The sequence below is a fragment of the Talaromyces amestolkiae genome (genome assembly GCF_001896365.1).
Source record: "Talaromyces amestolkiae strain CIB chromosome Unknown scaffold9.1, whole genome shotgun sequence".
NCBI classification, from domain to species: Eukaryota; Fungi; Ascomycota; class Eurotiomycetes; order Eurotiales; family Trichocomaceae; genus Talaromyces; species Talaromyces amestolkiae.
In genome coordinates, this window is record NW_024468045.1 from 568,833 (window position 1) to 587,186 (window position 18,354).

Consider the following 18,354-nt stretch of genomic DNA (forward strand, 5'->3'; position numbering starts at 1 on the left):
CGACATCATTTTTTAAAGAGTTTCTTGGTGATCTCTCCGCAATTGGAAGGAAGTACTCCGCATTTAGAATCCGCGTAGTTCTTAGATTCAGGAAATTAAATTCGACTTGTTGACATTAAACATATATAAATCCAGTGATTTATCTCCCCATTTTTAATCAGCTTTATTAGCTGGAAATCATCGACTTCATCAATCTGCTCCCGTTTGTCTTGACCAAGACGTTTTGAGATGGCTGAAGTTGGCTCTGTCGTACCTGCTGACATGGAGGCATCTGCCGTCCCACAGCCAAGTCACTCAAGGTATCGAGCACAGCTACCGAAAAAGTCGTTGTGGCAATCGTTGCGAGACAACCCCAAAGTTCTCTTCATTGCCTTTTTCGCCTCGTGAGCCTTTTCTCATTCAAGCAAGAACCTGAGACAACTCTGCTAATCATCTGTGATTCCACAGTTTCGGTGGTCTGGAATATGGCTACCAACAAGGCGTTCTCGGACAGTCCCTAGTGATGTATCGGTTTAAATCAAACTTCCCTTCGATTGTGGACTCTTCCTCGGCTACTGGGTGGCTTACTTCAGTCCTGCAGTTGGGCGGCATTTTAGGATCACTTTCAGCAGGAATAATCGGTGAGATATTTTCAAGAAAGTACACCATGTTTGTGGCATGCTGCTGGGTAATTCTGGGGAGTTACCTATATGTCGGCGCATCTGCAGGTACTCAGTCGCTTTTATACGCCGGGCGTTTTTTCACTGGTGTTGGTGTTGGGCTTTTTAGTGGAGTTGGACCGTTGTACAATGCAGAACTAGCGGCTCCGGAGATGCGCGGGCTGTTGGTTTCTTTCTACCAGTTTGCAACTATCCTAGGCATCATGCTCTCCTTTTGGGTTGGGTATGGAAGCAACTATATCGGTGGAACCGGTGAAACACAACTTGATCTCGCGTGGCGCCTACCATCTATCATCCAAGGGATCCCCGCTGTAGCGCTTGCTTGTGGTATTTGGTTCATGCCTTTCTCACCTCGATGGCTGGTCAAAGTCGGTCGCGAGGAAGAGGCTCTTCGAACATTGGCCTGGGTGAGAAAATTGCCACAAGAACATGAGTTGGTGCAGATCGAATTCCTAGAGATCAAGGCCGAGGCATTGTTTGAGAAAAGAGCTTTTCCCGGCTCCGCCGAGAAAAGCCTGATCCGAATTCAAATCGACCAATATGCAAACTGTGTCCGATCAATGGATAATTTTAAACGTGTGTGCACCGCCTGGCTGATCATGTTCTTCCAGCAATGGAGTGGAATCGATGCTAGTAAGTCTGGTGTTTTCAGGATCACCCCCAATTTTCCCCACCGTGCCCCGACTGGAAAAGTTTGTTAACATGACGATGACAGTCATTTACTATGCGTCGAATATATTCGTCAGCCTTGGGTTGACTGGTGGTACAACCGCTCTTTTGGCTACTGGTGTCACTGGGGTCGTGTTTCTTGTCAGCACCGTGCCAGCTATGGTCAGTCCATTCTTTTAAGCTTGTTTGCTATTTCTTGCTCGAGATATGCTCACCGTTATTAGTTGGTCATCGATAAGTTTGGTCGCAAACCCATGCTGATAGTTGGGTCTATTGTCATGTTCTTGAGTATGATTATTGTTGGCGTGATTGTAGCCAAATTCCACAATGACTGGCCAGCTCATGTGGCAGGCGGATGGACAGCAGTTGGTGAGTCAGAACATCATCTTAATTACTGATAGATATAATTTGTTTCTGACTTCTATTTTTCCTCCAGCACTGATCTGGCTATACATTGCTGGTTTCGGAGCCACCTGGGGTCCCGTATCTTGGACCCTTGTGTCTGAGATCTTTCCGCTCTCTATCCGCGCCAAAGGAGCGTCGATTGGCGCTTCCAGCAACTGGGTCAACAACTTCGCCATTGCTTTCTTTGTGCCACCAATGCTGCAGGCATGGAAATGGGGCACATATATCTTTTTCTCCGTTTTTCTTCTTGCCGGCATTTTCTGGGTTTATTTCTTCCTTCCGGAGACTAAAAACGCAACACTTGAAGAGATGGACCGTGTATTCAACAGCAATAAAGGCGAACGCGACGCTGAGTTGCTCCGTCAATGTCAGCGTGATGTTGGCTTGACGGCACTTCTCGAATACGGGTCACAAAGTAGTGACGGCCCCGAAAAAGTTACGAATGAGAAGGAGGATCATGTCGAGCAGGTTTAAGTCAGTCCTTATATTTATCGGGGAATTCAAGGTGAGGGAATCAAGGTTCAAGAACCCCCTTTGTGTCATATAGATTCTAAGAAGTTTGCTCAATCTTGTCAGTCTCCGATAGAGAGCTTTGTGTTCTTGCTTTATATTAAACCCAGAATTCACGACAAGCTCTAGTATCATATTTTTTGTTTGTATACTCAACAGTGGAATCAAATTGCTCATTACTGGGGACATTCTTAATTAAAACTCCTACTTCGTTCCACCTTAATCTCTGGTAATGTGACAGCCAGTAGAAATCAGGTGGCTTAGAACCTAGTTTTTTTCCAGCATAACTGACGTATCTTCCAGCTTTGAGGTGTGAACTATAATATATTGTACCCGCCCTACGACTAAACGAAATAAATAAATCATATCAATAACATTGGGCGACAGTGACCCTAGGTGGCTAGATGCCAGTACTCCCATGTCATTTTTGCGATGATTCAACGGCTCAAATGAGATATAACAGTTCCTGTAATATTTGCATATGAGCTTGCAGCCGTTTGGTACTACTCGTCTTATCTGCGATTTATATTTTCGTGACTTTGTTGTAAATATCTCTATGAAATATCCGATAGTATCGCGCTTCAGCCCGTGATGTGATGGAAGACTGTAACCTGCGAATAATACCAACCCCAACAAGTTACATAATTCCCACGCATAGAAACATATACTGATATTTGAGACATTGGATGTGATTGTCCAGAACGAAATTCTATTCAAATAGCAGACAAGATTTCATTAGCCTCGTAACCCCAAGCCTGCTCAAGATCTCGCAATCGCCACAAAGCACCCCATCCGGTCGTAGACTCGATCGTTCTAAACAACCGAGCGACTTCAAGATGCTCATCCCAGTGCGTCAGGAGTTTTCCAGCAATATACAACGGCTGGATGGCGTTAATGAGGCTCCCACTATGCGGGTTCGTCAATGATATCCCGCATACCCGCCTGGCGTGCCAGATAGCGGAGCAGTACGGACTAGATGACGATAATGGTATGTTCAGAGGTTTCATTTCCAGCATCATGATACATGCAGTATGGTACAGCTGATTGCCCGAGATAGCCGCCCAGTGCGCGAAGAGAATATTGGGAAAAGTTTGCTCATCGTCCATTGATGTAGCCTTGACTGGTAGCATGGCTGGATGACGATGTTCTCGCCAGAATTGTAGTTCCTCCCAGAGCCGCACCCATTGCTCGGAAAATGGCCTCGGGTCATCTTGGTCCACTTCGCCGAGCTCCACGGACCTCGATCGCCGGCAGGTGAGATTGCATGTCTTGGTGCAGAGATAAACGGCCCAGTTAGCGTGCATATCCGGCGTAGACGAGCCTTTTGCATAGAATAGATCTCGAATTTGATCCTCTTTCTTATCGGGAGAAACCCCGACAGTGGCCTCCTGAGGGACCCATTTATCAAGAGGAAGCACCGTGCTTTCCGTCCCGTCAGAGATGATTACACCGCACAGTTCCATACGTGCATAACACCAGAAGACTGCCTGTAGATGACCCCCAGAAAATCCGTTAATCATATATGAGTCGAATAGAGCCGCACATCCCTCGACATGGCGTCGCCAGCCGCGGGCGCTGACGGACATTAGCTCCATACACGCCAGGATACAAGCTGTCATAAGCACATTCGGGTCTCTGGTCTGCAGATAGGGGGTCAACAGCCGAATCGATTCTTGGTAAAGTTCTAGGCTATCGCGACTGTTCTTGAAGCACGCCTTGCGCTCGGACTGGCGTGCTGAAAAGGCTAGAATGGCATACAGTAACGAAGGCGAATTTTGCGCAAGAATCGGGATTTGAACGCCGAAATGGCTGTTCTCGTCGAATTTGTCGAGATGAGGTGCACATTCAGTAATCCAATTCTTCAAATAATAGATCAATCTGGCTTTGGGTATCGGCACCTGTGCCGAGTCGAGGCTTTGTTTCCAGAACTTTGATGCGGCTGTCTCAACCAACTCAGAGCCTGTTCTTGTAGGAGACGGACATCTGCTAGGACCATGACTCGCCACGGCTGTGAATAGCACATATCGAAGTTCTTCCTGTAACTGTCTAAACCGTGGGTTTGCTGCATACGCGTCAGGGCTGGAGAGCGACGTGTGCGAGACATAATGGTGCGTTTCCTCAGACGCGGAGCCTGAACGTTCCGTATCTTCCATTCCGAATGCGGACAAGCCATTAGTTTTTAGCTATAGAAGTGCATATCGGGGCATCATGTCTACAAAGCACAAATGAGTAGGTGAGTTGTAGTTGGCAGTCGACGGAGGAATTGATGGGGGACGGGACGGCTGTCCTGTCCAATCAGAAGGTACTTCCGCTCCATTTAAGTTTTTAAGTTACAGATTTTCGCCATCAAACGCTTAAGAGTCTACTCCAGGAGTTTGATTATTTCGAGATTACATTATTTATTGACACGAGTTCGATTTTTGATTTGTTTGCATTGCATTTACTACCAGCTGTCATTGCGAGTCAATTTACGTGAACACTATAGAGTTCCAGAATCAGCCATGGAAGATTGCGAGGAGGTCGCTTAAGCACAATCAAGCCCTAAGATCGAGAGTCTCCATGAACTAATCAGGATAAGCCTTTATAGCGAGCTTTAGCGCGCAGCGCCTAGGTATAGTAACTACTAGGAACTAGGGTAAAGGCGCAATCGGCGTCCAAATCTAGCTAGATAGTTAATTGAACAATTTTTTTTGTATGTAGTTTGTATGGCTAAGCTGAGCTAGTTGCTGGGTGAGCAACTTACCCGTGAATTACGTTACTGCGGTTGTTATGACACAGCTATGTCAGTATGGTTATTGTGCAAAGTTACTGGTACAACCAGATGAAGAGAGTAAGTAAACCACGAGTACACAATACTAGATGATTTCTTTTGACTACATACAAACACAATGACAATAAATATTGATAGAAACGGAAGAGTGTTATAGTTACATAAAGGATTCAAGACACGTGCTTGTAGAATCAACATTGGGTTGCCATCTGAGTCCTATGTTCTGGGCGCTCCAACGGTCGTAGTTGCCTTGTAAATGTCGGAATGAACGGGATTTCCATAGATTGCTACTAGTACCATCTCCCGAGTTCATCTTCCTGCAGAGGGAACAATGCCTAGGTAGGCTAGACCGACGAATACTGCAAAGAGTAGCTCCTCTAAGGGCAATTGTCGTTGTGGCCCACGACTTGAGCAAAGTCACCGTCTCGGCTCCAGTAATAAACGGGCACCTTACTTTTGGTTTGTGTCATGGCCAAATCAAAAAGTGAGGTATCGCGGTTCGAAAAAGCCGTTGTCCCAAGGAAAAAAGTACCGTCCCATGCACCCTCAGACGAGCCTGACCATTGACCATCCATGGTGACCACTTCGGCCATAGCCTTTTGAAGATCTGTCCAGTCCGGGTCGTCCCAGCTCCCAGCTCCGCAGGAAGGGCCAATGTCCCATCCGAGACATGCAGTGCCTTCAGCCAACCCTGTGATCTGGAGATAATACCAGTCGGAACGCTGGCCGCCAAACGAACATTCCGGTGGGACGCTGCTTCGTTTGGAGATATCATCGCTGGTGCTATTGACCATACCATGAACGAACTTGATGTTCGAATTGCCATTTTCAACGGGCATTGCCGCTATAGAAGGAATGGCGACGGCCATGGCATATGCAATTGAGAGCAATTTGACGTGAGAAAACATAATCGCGGTTTTTTGATAGAATAAGTTAATTTGGAAACTCCGAGGAGGATATATAGACTTGTTTGGATGAATGAAAAAAGATAATACTTCTGGGAGTTTGGTGGAATTCAGCGACCTTTATATACCTGGAACTGGCAATTACAAACACCATGATTACAAAGGGAAGCTCTAACAGTGTTCTCTGCTTACATATTTCGTCTTAAGAAGCTATACACATCTTTGCTTTTCTAGTGCGGCTTTTTGTCAAGTCTTGCAGATCTCGCTCCACCCAACGGACGGAAGAGCCCAGAATAGCCCCCAGGTCGGTGTTTGGACATCATGTCTGTTGGCGATCGTCACTGGGCTCTCCCTGATTCCTATCCATCCAACAAACTCTAATTTACAGGACGGCGTTTCATTGCATGTTCATAGAAATGTATCGTTCTCTTTGTGCTGCGCCGTTTCTTTCCAACCAATAGGCTGCGTCCTCAACAATGGCTTTTATTGCCTGGCTATAAATATAAATGAATATCACCTACTCTCAAACAAAATTGAGTTAAAGTTACTTTACTAACCAACTAAAATAGAATAGCACAACAGCTTCTTATTGCTCAAGTCCAACTATCATGAGCCTCATTTACTTTCAATATTAAGTTCACTCCACCCAACAAGCCAACACAACAAAGTACGTAGTACTCAATTGCCTGGTAATGAATATCGGATCGTATTTGGAAGCCAATCGTATAGTGCTGGTAATGTCACTTGAATGCTACATCGTCATCAGCCTTTCTGGTCCTTTGCCACCCAACACCGCCAAGCTCGCGACACAACAAGTATAAGGATGGCTCCCAACTGCCAAGCGACGAAATACAATACTTACTCATGATCATCGTCATCGGTTCGTCTATGGCTGCAATTGAGGTTTCTCCAGTCAACGAATGTTAGAAGGCACAGCTCAGTCGTGCGGGCGATATCTTATCTTAATGGTCAATTTCGAATTGCACCTGCGAAAAGAATGTCACAATCATCGTGGTCTCGCAAGATCGTTCGAAAACTCAATGTTAAATAGTTTGAAAGACATGAGATATATGCCCCAGGAAGTCAGACTACTCATGAAGTGAGGCTAGTACACACACGAACAATACATATACTAAGCTTAGAGTTATAAGAACTGTGATTCGGACAGATGGAATGGGCATTGATCGATACCTCTATGTTCTGATGCCAACGAATTGTAATTCAATGTACTATCCGAGGCTACAATATGGGCTATGAGGTGCTATAGATACAAGTAAAGAAGAGGAAATACTTTGATACTGATGGGTCAAAAGTAAAAGGCCCGGAATTGATCTATCTCGGGAACAGTATCAATATACATATAATAATTCGTCCCGTAAGGCTCAAGCCCAGCTTTGACTCGATTCGTATTCACGGCGCATTGCAACGCCCCGAGAGCGACCAGGTCACCCTTGCTATGAGTCTCGATGTTAGGCTTGCGGTTTCTACGCGGTGTGCCCGTCGCTAGATGAGCGCTTGCGCCTGTTGATGAGTATCCGCCTGACTCAACGCTGAATTCGGTCAAGTGTTGCAACTTGGCTATTTCGAGTAGTACGTCCTCCCATGTTTGGCTGTTTAATTTGACGAGGTTGAGGGAGATGGATTCTAGGGTTGAGCTGGATTGGTGTATGAGTGCGAGAAGAGTGCGCGCGGATATGGATACGCCAGACAAACTCAGGGACTGAAGCTGAAGCGAAGACGAGAAGTGGACGGGGTCGAGATTTAAAATGTCCTTACTGCTTAGTGAGAGAGATGTGAGGTTGATTGCGGGTTCGAGCATTTGATGCAAATAGCACGCATAGGTCTCGTTTGGAAATGCCAGATGTTGCGGCAGAGCTGGCATGCGCGCGTATCCTCGACCACGACTGCTGGCGTACGCACAGACTTCTAATTCGAGGCTTCGGAGTTGGCGAAGGATAGTTGTGATTGGTATATGTGCTGGATTCAAACTTGAAGAGAAAAATTGTCCGAAATCGTGGCAGATCGGAAAATGCAACACAAGTCCTACAAGATTTGGGAGAGGTACATTGCAAATCGCCATAACGACAGTATTGATATATGATCTCGGATCCTCCCTTGAGAAAAACATTCGTGGTGTTTCGAATGAGAGTTTCTTTAAATTTGTAAATCGAGCCAAGCACGGCGACAAAATTGCCGCAAAGTTTTCGAGATCAGGTCTATCACCGACCCGGTTTGAAGGCCCTTCAAATTTAATTTCAAGTTCACGAACATGTTGCGCAAGCGGGCTTTTCGAAATTTCAATAAGCCGGACCAAAGGCGGAAAAGCCCTGATCGTAGAAGCACGGCCGTAGAGTCTTATGACAATGTGTCGAAACAAATGCCGTGTTGCGCTAGGACAAAAAGCTTGGTTGACCAGACGCAGCTTTGCTAGTTGTCGTCGTGGCCTGTTCTCGGGACTGATGTCTGTATTTATTTCATATGGATAGTCGGCATTTTGGACATGGAAAGTGATCTGTGCAAAGTATGATTTATAATTGTGCATGATCGTCCTTTTTGCTGAGGGGACTTACGAGATCGTAGATCTCTGTGGGAAGTTGCATATTGAAGTCTTTCCACAGTAGAAATTTTTGGTCAGAATACAACTGAAATTCGACGACGACTTAGGTCATGGCAAAGCCGAAAAGCACTGGATTTCGTCGCAGGCAGAGATGTAGATGCGGGGTGGACTATGATACAAGCTAAGAGGCTTAGGCGACCAACATGAACATTTATCTGCTAAAAATGGTGGTGCTCAACTTCGCAACATAATGTTGAAAACCAGGCAACAAATTATTGTAAAAAAGATTGAATCTCTCATTATTCGCCTCAATTGGGGAGTGATGCCTGACGTGTTTGAAGTATAGATCTCTGCATGATAAAGAGCCCTACCGTAAAGCTGTGAGAGTAATGTTGGAATAATGTTCCGAAGCTCCACGATTCGCCAAGTCGTTCTTGGCTCCAATGTTGCCAGTATACATGCTAATCTCCATCCCAGACTCTTCACAGACGCTTTCGTAGAGCATGGTCATGTTGAATGAAAAGAAAAAAGCATGATTGAGATTGGAGCACTTTTTCAGAAGGTGTCTTGATATTTTGAATACATACATAGCATATCCATTGGCCAAGCCAGATATATCCACTGGTACCTAGGTAGAATTCATTTGTTTTTTTTTCCTTGGCTATTCATGAAATGAGTACGGAGGGCCTAACATCATCACTAGAAAAGAATGGTCAGTTCGATTGCAAGGTAGTTCGAGTAAGAACTAGTTCACTCTGGTGGATCACTCACAATACAACTACTTCGATTTTGAATGTCGGCAGATCTTAGCAATGCCTTTTCAAATACTAGACTTATACGTGGTAGACATATTCAATCACGACAGACCTGTGAGGTGAGCTACGATGCGACAGATGCATCTGCAATTTCCCTAAAAATATGTAGAGGTGTCTCGCTAAATCGAATTGTGATGCCATGTCTGGCAGCCAGAGTAATGCCCACTGCATCGCCTCCTAGCGAATAAATCCATATCTTGCAATATTCAATTTATCGGATAGTACACGCCGGATAAACGATTGAGCAATCCATGTATTATCCACCACCTACACCCATGGTTGCATCCCATCCCAACCCGTGTCAAGAAACACACTTTCTCACCAATTCCATTCCTCTATAACCATGTTTCTCACAAATTCGCCATGATTTAAATTCCTTGCTTCATCCCTCACTTCTCCGTCGGTATCAGATTGATCAATGGTGAAATCACAGGCCATGATGCCGTAAGCAGTTTCGGCGCGATGCCTAGACCATCCGACTCCGTTTCATCGCGTGGTTCGAGGGTTGAGCTTGTCATCTCTCCATAAGCCTGTCAAGGAGTCAAAAGGTTGTTTCATTGAAGTCGTGATTTTATCCTTTGTGGTGATTAACTTACGTCTTTTGGCTCGGCGGTTGGATTAGGGAGTGGTCGGGCGATTGCGGTTGATAGAAAAGTTGTGACGAGGGTGAGGATGAAAGTGAGGGATTTTGCTAGCATTTCTTATTTTTTTGATTTATTGAGGTGTTCTTAGAGAGCGTGTGGGTGATTGATCCAAATTTTGAGCAATGCATATAGCCAAAGTTCTGTATCCTATCCTCGGTTTGTTGAAAGTACATGAAGGTTGTGACCGACGCGTGTTGGCCTGCTCTCGTACTCTTACATTGAAGTGCGCATCTACAATAGAGTTTCTTGTTCTTCAACGTGTCGGATGTATACGTTCATGCAAGGGACGAGTCTGGACGCGTTAGGGCTTGTGAATCGGGTGCCATGGAATGCGAACCATTCCGTCTTTGACTCGGGACTTTGGGGGATCAAGAAGCATATTACCAAGAAACATTCATATCATTCTGTATTACCTAAAACAAGGATATCTCGAAACACACGAAAAAATCAACGAAATAACAACTATAGAAACGTTACTGTTAATTACTAACAAAAAAATTMCCCGCCACAATTCCCTCCGTGAGCCCCAACTCCTTCTCATACTTCTCCAAATCAAACCACATCCGCGCCCCATTCCCGACTTTCTTTCCCCCTCGTTTGGCTACATACTTGTCCACGTCCAGTCCCGCAGGCTGCTTGTACAAAAAGAAGCAGTACCGATGCGGTGAACTGGGTGGTGGCGGCGCAGGACCAATGTAGTTTGCGATAAAGGAGTCTGCTGATGGAGCTGATAGCGCGCCGGTGGCAGGGTCCGGCTTTAGATTTGGTTGAACCCAGTGCAGGATGGGGCCCAGACCGCGCCAGGAGGGGAAAGGGGCGTCGATGTCGATTGCGATCATGAGGTAGGTGTCGTTTGAGGAGGCGAGAGATTGGGGGAGACGTAGCTCGGGAGGGTTCTGGGCGTCTGAAAACTGTTGTTAGTTATGCGTACGAATACTGGGTAGAGTATAGAGGACATGCCAGCTTTAGGGATTTTGACGCCCGGTGTCACATCAGAATGCTTTCCGACCGACAATCCAAGGACGGGAGTCTTGTCCTTTTGGATCTGATCCAGGTACGAATCGATATTCTTGTACGACGGCATCTTGTTTTTGCAGGTAAATCAATTGACGTGCAGAACTCTCGGAACGATGCGTATGACAAAAACCCTCCTCTGTCAGGGTATGGGCCCTCTTCAGCCTTTAAATACCTATTTCTACATCCATCACATCATTCCACCACAGTCGACGATCCCTTCCGCATACAATAGGAGTCTCATTGACGAAGTATCCATTCAGAGAGCTTCCTTTTACTCAGCTTGCTAAAGATCTGATGTCAGGTGGGGATGCGTCGGGCTAATAAACCGACCGAGATTTCCGGATTTTGTGGGGTTAAGCTAAGTCCGTAGCCCTAAGATACAAAATGTCAAAATGCGCGGTGATTGGCTGGGGATTGTATTTTGATAGATGATTTAGTTGCCAGAGTATGGAGGATTGATGATTAAAGGTACTGACGTTCTGCGACGATCTTGATATCTGATTCAGAACAAGAATCTAATTCTACGATACTTTTGTATAATGACTTTTTACATTGCGTCGATTACGAGATACGGGTCGAGTAAGTGAAATTAACAACTTTTCAAATTTTTTCCTCTTTCTTTACTAACTACATGCACCTCAAAGCAAGTTATTAGAGATCAACTAAAGCATTGATGTGTAAGTTGAAAGTGTCCATCCTCTCTCCACGCAAACCGTGCCTCAAGTGTGAGTCTCAATCATTTCTCTGTCTCAACAGGAACCGATTCCCAGATACCGCCATTGCTTTCCCCCTGAATGGTAGTCTCCTTGAGCGGACCAACGTAGAACTTCTTTCCTCGCACAAACCAATACACCATAGCACACAACAGAATAAACGCCATGAACACAATCGCATAATTCATGGTCTCACCGGTAACAGGTCGGGAGGTAGGGAAAAAGAAGATGACAGAAACGAACACGGTCCAGATCACAGCCCACAAGTTGACGGCAGTGGAGAATTTGCCCATGTGCCATGGACCAGGCTCGAAGCGGTTCCAGAGGAGTTTGCACACGACGGGGATGATGTAGGACCAGTCGAGAGCGATGGCGGTGATGTTGAAGACACCCTCGATAGCGGCGTAGCTACCGAGACCGATCAAATTGATGGCAATGCACCAGAAGACGGAGAACCACACGGCGTACAAGGGGGTACCGGTCTTTGAGTTCACTTTGCGCCAGACACTTGAAAGGGGCAAGAGACGGTCGCGGGAGAAGGCGAAAACGGTACGGGCAAGAGCCTGGGTGGCGGTGAAGCAGATGAACTGCAACAAGACAAAGGCGCAAGAGGCGTAGACGAGACCACCCGTTTTGCCGAGACTGTTGTAGAATATTTGTGCCACGGGCTGTTGCATGGGGGAAGAAAGAATTGAAGCTACATCGCCCATGCAGAAGCAGAGAACGATGTTAAACAAGAATCCAAGAACGTAGACGGCGCCCATAGCAAGGAAGATGGCCCAGGGAGCTTTGATTTCGGGGTCGCGGATTCTACTCAATTAGCACAGAGCACACATTCAGGGGTAGAGGACTCACTCTTCGGCAATGTGAGCGGTGGCATCATAATCCGTCATGGTCCATGAAACAGACAAGAAACCGAACAAAAACGAGAATCCAGTAGGCGTCCAACCGGAATCCGGCTCAACATTCGTAAAGACATACTTCGCATCATGCTTGTCCTCGGTCTTGACCAGCAAGGCAATGCAGCAAGACACCAAGACGAGCAAATGAAAAATAACATATGACCGGGTCATCTTCTCCATCCAACCAGTAGGCAGCGAATTGAGAATACCACAGAGCACAGTCAAGGCGGCCATGACACCGATCGTCAAACCCGTTGTAGGAACCCACTCAAAGTCGCGTCCCATAGAGACGGCAGCAAGCAACATCTGCGCGGATCCATATTCGGAGGAAGCGACACCAGCAATTTGCCCAAGCAAGTTAATCCAGCCCGTCAACCAACTGATCGACGGCACCCAGCGCGGAGGCGCCAGACGCGAGACGGTGAAGTACAGACCACCGCTGGTAGGGTATGCGGAGACCAATTCCGCCACAGACGCGGCAATGCACATACATCCGGCGCCGGATATGAGCCAACACCAGACGGCGGAGGCGGAGCCACCGGCATAAAGCGGGTATGAGAAGGTAGTTGCAATTGTCGCAAACAGGCCAGAGATACTGAAGGCGAACGAAAAGGTGGACAAGTAACCGAATTCGCGCTTGAAGACCTGTTTATTTTATTAACATTGTAATTGAAACAGAAGAGACTTTCTGTCTTTTGTGTTTTAAAGTTGCATTGGGCATACCGGCTGATAACCAAACTGTTCCGCGAGAGCCCTGTCAGCAGCATTCATCTCGTCCAGCTGGACAATGCGCTTCTCGGTCTTCTCAATTGGGAGCGGTGCATCGCGCGCAACTGCGGCATTATTCTTGTCCAGTGACGGATTTTCGCTAGTGTTCGAAACCGACATGTTGGCAGTGTTTACCAGATCGTGGCGCAGTGGGGCTTTAGAAGGTGTGTCGCGTGCGGTGTTTCCTAAGCAAGTACTCCGTATATACCGTAGTATATCGTATATCTAGTACACGTCGATACTGAATCTGATCTATACGTCCTCGTGGGCAGTTTACCGCCACTTGAAGTACCGGACTATCCTCTTGCGTTGCGATAAAAGGTCGATGAGCGTCTCTTGGTCCATGGACTAGCCGAAATCAGATATTTGTGTTTGTCGCGTTTGGCAGAAAAAGTCTACTCTGTGCAGCAAAGACGGGGTTGAAGCTATCTTAAGTAGAGCTGGGATGCAGATCAATCAATCCTGCAAGACGGAGCAGGGAAGGGGGGTTAATTAAGAGCCTGCAAGATAAAGAAGAAGAAAATTTTTTTTCCCTGGCAGCAAGTAAGCAGATTGGACCCTACCTAGGTAAACTACGGACTACGGTCGCTGTAATATCCCAGAGTGGGACCAGGGTCGTTTCGCTTTAGAGTTTTCTCTCCCTCTGGGCTTTGCAGCTTTCCATGAAATTTCCACGCGCGAAGAACTTTCCGCGCTTGGCTTAAACACCATTGGTCTTCATTCGGGAAAAATGTGCACCGTCAGCTCCATCAGCATGTGCAATGACGCAGATAGTGGCCATAGGACTTTCCGCTGGCCACTCACAGTGTCGGCCAGAAACCTCAGGCCCCATTCGCGGCCGGGCTGATTGGTCGCTGGCCTCGGCTCGAAACAAAAACCGGGACGGAGAACGCCGGCTGCTCACGTGACCCGTTCAGGGCTTCGTTCTTATCGGGTTTCATTCGCCTCTTATCGTCCCCAGGGAATTGTTTTCCTCTTCTGCTTGGTCTGCTTCTTATCATGACTCCCTACTTTCCCCTTCTTGGTGATCATTTGGTGTTTGAATTCCCATTCCGAAGGAGGCAGTCAAATAGCGAGCTGCGAAAGAGATAAGGACACATGCGTACGCATGCTAGCTTAATGCGACCATTTCATACTAGGACATACGCAGTAGCACTCTACTTATCAAGAGGCGTTCGGCGTCAGTGCGACTTCTCGACCTGGGGGGCTGATATGCAGGCTCACCTGATAAGACACCTGATACGAAGCAGCCTATGGTCCTACACCGTATGATTTACGAACTGACGTGGCGGGKGTCATGGCTCTAATTGGCGTGCATAAACGGGATAAACGGGATAATACTAATGTTGACAGTGAAACATATGAGTGGGATCATAGATAGCAAAACACAGTTTCTTGGCTTTGGGTACTCTAGTCATTGATAAACAATCATACAACCGCATAGACATGGTAGAAAATACCACTGCAAAACAAACCTCCATCTGACTGTTCTCCTTCCCACAATTATCAGGTTGTGGGAAGGTCATTCCATTTTCTTAAGGCTATCTTGGTGAACGGCTTCACTTCCTTCGCGAATCGACGTAACTGTCCTCCTGGCAATATGAGCAGCTCTCGCATGACTAGATCTGACCATCGAGGGAGTGTTTCCAGCGAATCGAAGAAACACTTGGGGTTTCTCATGGGCCCTGAGTATCGTCCTGGGAATTTCTCATATATGAATTCAAGCCCGAGGTATCCTAGCCGTTTTGTGTCCCAAAAACAAAGACCAAGGTAGTCTATGAAATGGGGGTTATAGCTGTCTGGGTTGGGTGTGGTACATCCGTCCCATTTTTCGAGAAAACTCCGCCAATTATAATTTCTATAAAGACAATTTATCTCGTTCACACTGGGGTCCCATCGGCCGTATGTTATGGCCTCCTTTCCAGTCATTGGTTTTGGCTCTTCATATTTCCAATTCAAAGTCTCGTTGAAAATAGTGGGAGATTTGCATTCTTTGAGCCGGAACCTGTGAAAGGTTTGATGGCTTGTGAATGGTGTAAATGGTTCATATGGGTAATCCAAGAGGTCATGAGTAGCTGCCAATACACACTTGATCTCTTCCACTTCATGAAATGACTTTTCTCCATCACGATCATTCGGCAAATCAGGTCCAAGGTATGGGCTGAGATGCTCAAGTTTTTCTCGATATCTAGAAAACCCATAGTCATCCATGCCTAGTGGACAGATCGCCCGAATGTTCCAATAAATCATCCCTTTCCAAAGGGCTCGTATGATTCGCGATTTTTCGACAATTGACGGAGACCACCAAGCAGCAGCCTCGAAAGAAACATTGTCTTTGGAATGTTTTAATGGGTAAAGATGTGACTCGTCTGTGGATTCAACGGGCCATACTACCTCGTGGATGTTCTGGAGAAGATAGACAAAGCATAAATGTTGAAGAGTCTCAATGCGGTATGCTGTGAGTACGAGGTAGCGGGAGCCCAGCCCACTTCTGAAAACAGACGATGCCGAGGCTGTAGTGAGAATATCATCCGGGAGATTGTAATATTTGTTGACCAGTTCCTCGAACGTTGAGTGTGGATTAGATGATAGATATGAGCCCAGAATAGCAATCATACGCGCTAGATGCTTGTATTCTGGAATCGAGCGTTCTATGGTGTTTTCCAGAATAGAAGCTGGGTCGATTTGAAATGCCGCACTAGCGCTTGCAGATACACATATGAATCTGTAGATTGATGAAAGATCTGGTGCATTTTGAAGAATCATAACCATAACCTCTAGAGGAAGACGAGAGAACGAGCTAGTCATATTTTGGTGATTGTTCTCCGGGTCTTCATAAACGGTATCGGGCATTGCACGCTATGGCATCCAAACTCTTTATGTTAGACGGTTTGCGATACACAATCTTTGGGTTTCTAAATCTGTCGTGATATAACGGAATGAATTTGGGCGACAACTGGTAAATAATATCATGGAACGTTTCATTTATCACTTCTCGGGGAAGCCACAAGTGTCTGCCCTACCGTACATGTAGCTCTTGGAAACGAATGTTCGATAGGGGAAGTTTGGCTTTGTCTTGTCATAGAATGCCTATTTCGAATGGCACGAAAACGAGAAGTGCATGGACGGTGATGATTTCAATATGAGTTTTCCCGATTGACAGCAAAACATGCTACCAAAATTTCCTGCTCACTCTCGTAGGCAATGATTTGTATTGTAACTCTGCACTTAGGAATTGAGAAACGTATAAATAAGGCATAAATGAAGTAACCGGTCAAGAGTTGTGACAATCTCGATTCACATCCACTGGTAGAAATTGTGTCTCGTCCGCGTCTCTGGTGTGGCTCTGCAGAAATTCAAAGTTGGGAAGCTGATGGATGAAATGAAGTTGAAGGCAGAGGTCAAGTTTGTCTAAATTCATAATTAAAGAAGAAAATCTGGCAGTAAATTTCTTCCTTTGAAGGCAGGGATCATTTGGAAAATGGGGACTTTGGGATGTAGGCAGCACTCGAAAGCATCACAATGACGGCAACTTGAAGCTTGTCAAGACAGCCAGGTTTTAGGCTTCAGCGGTTCAGCAGCGGAGGAATTCCGGCTGAGTTGACATTGATTTCAAAAGCGTGACGAGAAGCGATGATGAGCTATAGACGCGAGAAGTTGTCGGGAAAAGAGTCACGATACAAGGCAGAGGAGAAGTTATCGAAACTGAAAGCATCTACTCCACGCTTGTGACTTTGTCCATTTTATGCACCGTCACCAACAATTCTTTTACATGGCATTCTAGCTCCGACACTGATGTCCAACATCGACCGCAGTGCCCTGGTATACTATACTTATTCCTTTGCTCCAGGCAACATTGCAGACCAAGACTCGGACTGTTTGGCTATCATGAGTGCGCGAGGAAATATGTGTTGTCTGCGCCCTGAAATTGAACTCGCTGAGCTAATCCCAGTTTAAATGCGTGCCTCGATTCATCGATACAGTCCATCGCCTGATTCTGACTTGACATATAAAGCTCATTTACATGCCAACTGACGAGCCGGAGAAGGGAGGGGGGATCGAGCTTACGAACGCAGTCTATAAGCTTATTAGAAACCTACAGTATGTACTTATATACCCGACGATAGGCCACATCGACCTCACCAAGACTCGGTCAGTGTAGAGGGTATCATGGTGCGGTTAGACCTAAATTTCAAGTCTTAGCACTCTCAGGATTTTTTTGCTTGCTACATTTGTATACTCTATATCTGCTATTGTTTGCTTCAAATTTTGTGTATGCCAACTTGTTTGATATGTGTTTTGCGGTATTTGTCACGCTGTACGATGTGCTGGAGAGAGCTTTAATCAGCTCGTTCAACTTATCCAGATCATCCAGTACCTTAGAAATTGACAGTGCGCTTGCTTCTGCTCTGGTATCTCATTCTTAGTGTCGTCTATATTTCTTGGTCACGTCCTTACGAAGAACTACTAGAAAAGATCTGGATACACGATCCATGGATATCCCACTACAATGGTTGTTTTCTATAATACCAAATGTCTGCGCATTGACTCTCTTCTCAATCTACTGACAGGAAAATAAGCATAATTCGCCAATCTGATAATAGAAGCTTTAGTTTGGTATTACGATCAGCTTTATCTGGGTGAAAACAATTAGAAGTCCATTCATTCGTAAGGTAACTATTAGATGATTTGGTTCCCTCCCACATGATATGATCTCCTGCATGTGCCTGTAATCCAGCCGGTAGGTCTCACGCGGACATCTGTTTCCTTCAATTAAAGCACTTGGTTCCTGGACTAAATATCAATACCCGTCGGGAGATGGGTTAACCTGGCGACGTCTGTTTTCATTGATTTCAAGCAGCTAGGGTTGTCATAAACCCATCAAGTAATCAAGTACGTTATGTATGAAACCACCAGGTGCTTTCTCCTTGTACTTACATATTTTCTATTTAGGTCTTCGGTCTATAATACCGAGCGGCTCATGTCCCAGCTTGGTCGGAGTCATGAATGTATCATGCAT

General features: G+C 46.0%; 6 protein-coding genes across 6 annotated transcripts; 1 reads left to right on the top strand and 5 right to left on the bottom strand.

The window, feature by feature from the left end:
• Positions 1 to 228: 228 nt before the first annotated feature.
• On the top strand, positions 229 to 2,207 carry BHQ10_005219 (uncharacterized protein; the record flags this gene model as incomplete). Its single annotated transcript, XM_040877671.1, has 5 exons — positions 229 to 383; positions 448 to 1,292; positions 1,375 to 1,490; positions 1,553 to 1,697; positions 1,765 to 2,207. 5 exons carry the CDS (start codon positions 229 to 231, stop codon positions 2,205 to 2,207), a joined length of 1,704 nt encoding a protein of 567 aa, XP_040733723.1.
• A 749-nt stretch (positions 2,208 to 2,956) lies between these two features.
• BHQ10_005220 (uncharacterized protein) lies at positions 2,957 to 4,396 on the bottom strand (the record flags this gene model as incomplete). Its single annotated transcript, XM_040877673.1, has 1 exon — positions 2,957 to 4,396. The coding sequence occupies one exon, from the start codon at positions 4,394 to 4,396 to the stop codon at positions 2,957 to 2,959; it is 1,440 nt and encodes a 479-aa protein (XP_040733724.1).
• Positions 4,397 to 5,390: 994 nt separating this feature from the next.
• BHQ10_005221 (uncharacterized protein) lies at positions 5,391 to 5,921 on the bottom strand (the record flags this gene model as incomplete). Its single annotated transcript, XM_040877674.1, has 1 exon — positions 5,391 to 5,921. One exon carries the CDS (start codon positions 5,919 to 5,921, stop codon positions 5,391 to 5,393), a length of 531 nt encoding a protein of 176 aa, XP_040733725.1.
• A 1,303-nt stretch (positions 5,922 to 7,224) lies between these two features.
• BHQ10_005222 (uncharacterized protein) lies at positions 7,225 to 8,518 on the bottom strand (the record flags this gene model as incomplete). Its single annotated transcript, XM_040877675.1, has 2 exons — positions 7,225 to 8,430; positions 8,489 to 8,518. 2 exons carry the CDS (start codon positions 8,516 to 8,518, stop codon positions 7,225 to 7,227), a joined length of 1,236 nt encoding a protein of 411 aa, XP_040733726.1.
• A 1,895-nt stretch (positions 8,519 to 10,413) lies between these two features.
• On the bottom strand, positions 10,414 to 11,018 carry BHQ10_005223 (uncharacterized protein; the record flags this gene model as incomplete). Its single annotated transcript, XM_040877676.1, has 2 exons — positions 10,414 to 10,830; positions 10,866 to 11,018. The coding sequence occupies 2 exons, from the start codon at positions 11,016 to 11,018 to the stop codon at positions 10,414 to 10,416; spliced, it is 570 nt and encodes a 189-aa protein (XP_040733727.1).
• Positions 11,019 to 11,687: 669 nt separating this feature from the next.
• On the bottom strand, positions 11,688 to 13,454 carry BHQ10_005224 (uncharacterized protein; the record flags this gene model as incomplete). Its single annotated transcript, XM_040877677.1, has 3 exons — positions 11,688 to 12,474; positions 12,520 to 13,211; positions 13,290 to 13,454. The coding sequence occupies 3 exons, from the start codon at positions 13,452 to 13,454 to the stop codon at positions 11,688 to 11,690; spliced, it is 1,644 nt and encodes a 547-aa protein (XP_040733728.1).
• Positions 13,455 to 18,354: the final 4,900 nt, after the last annotated feature.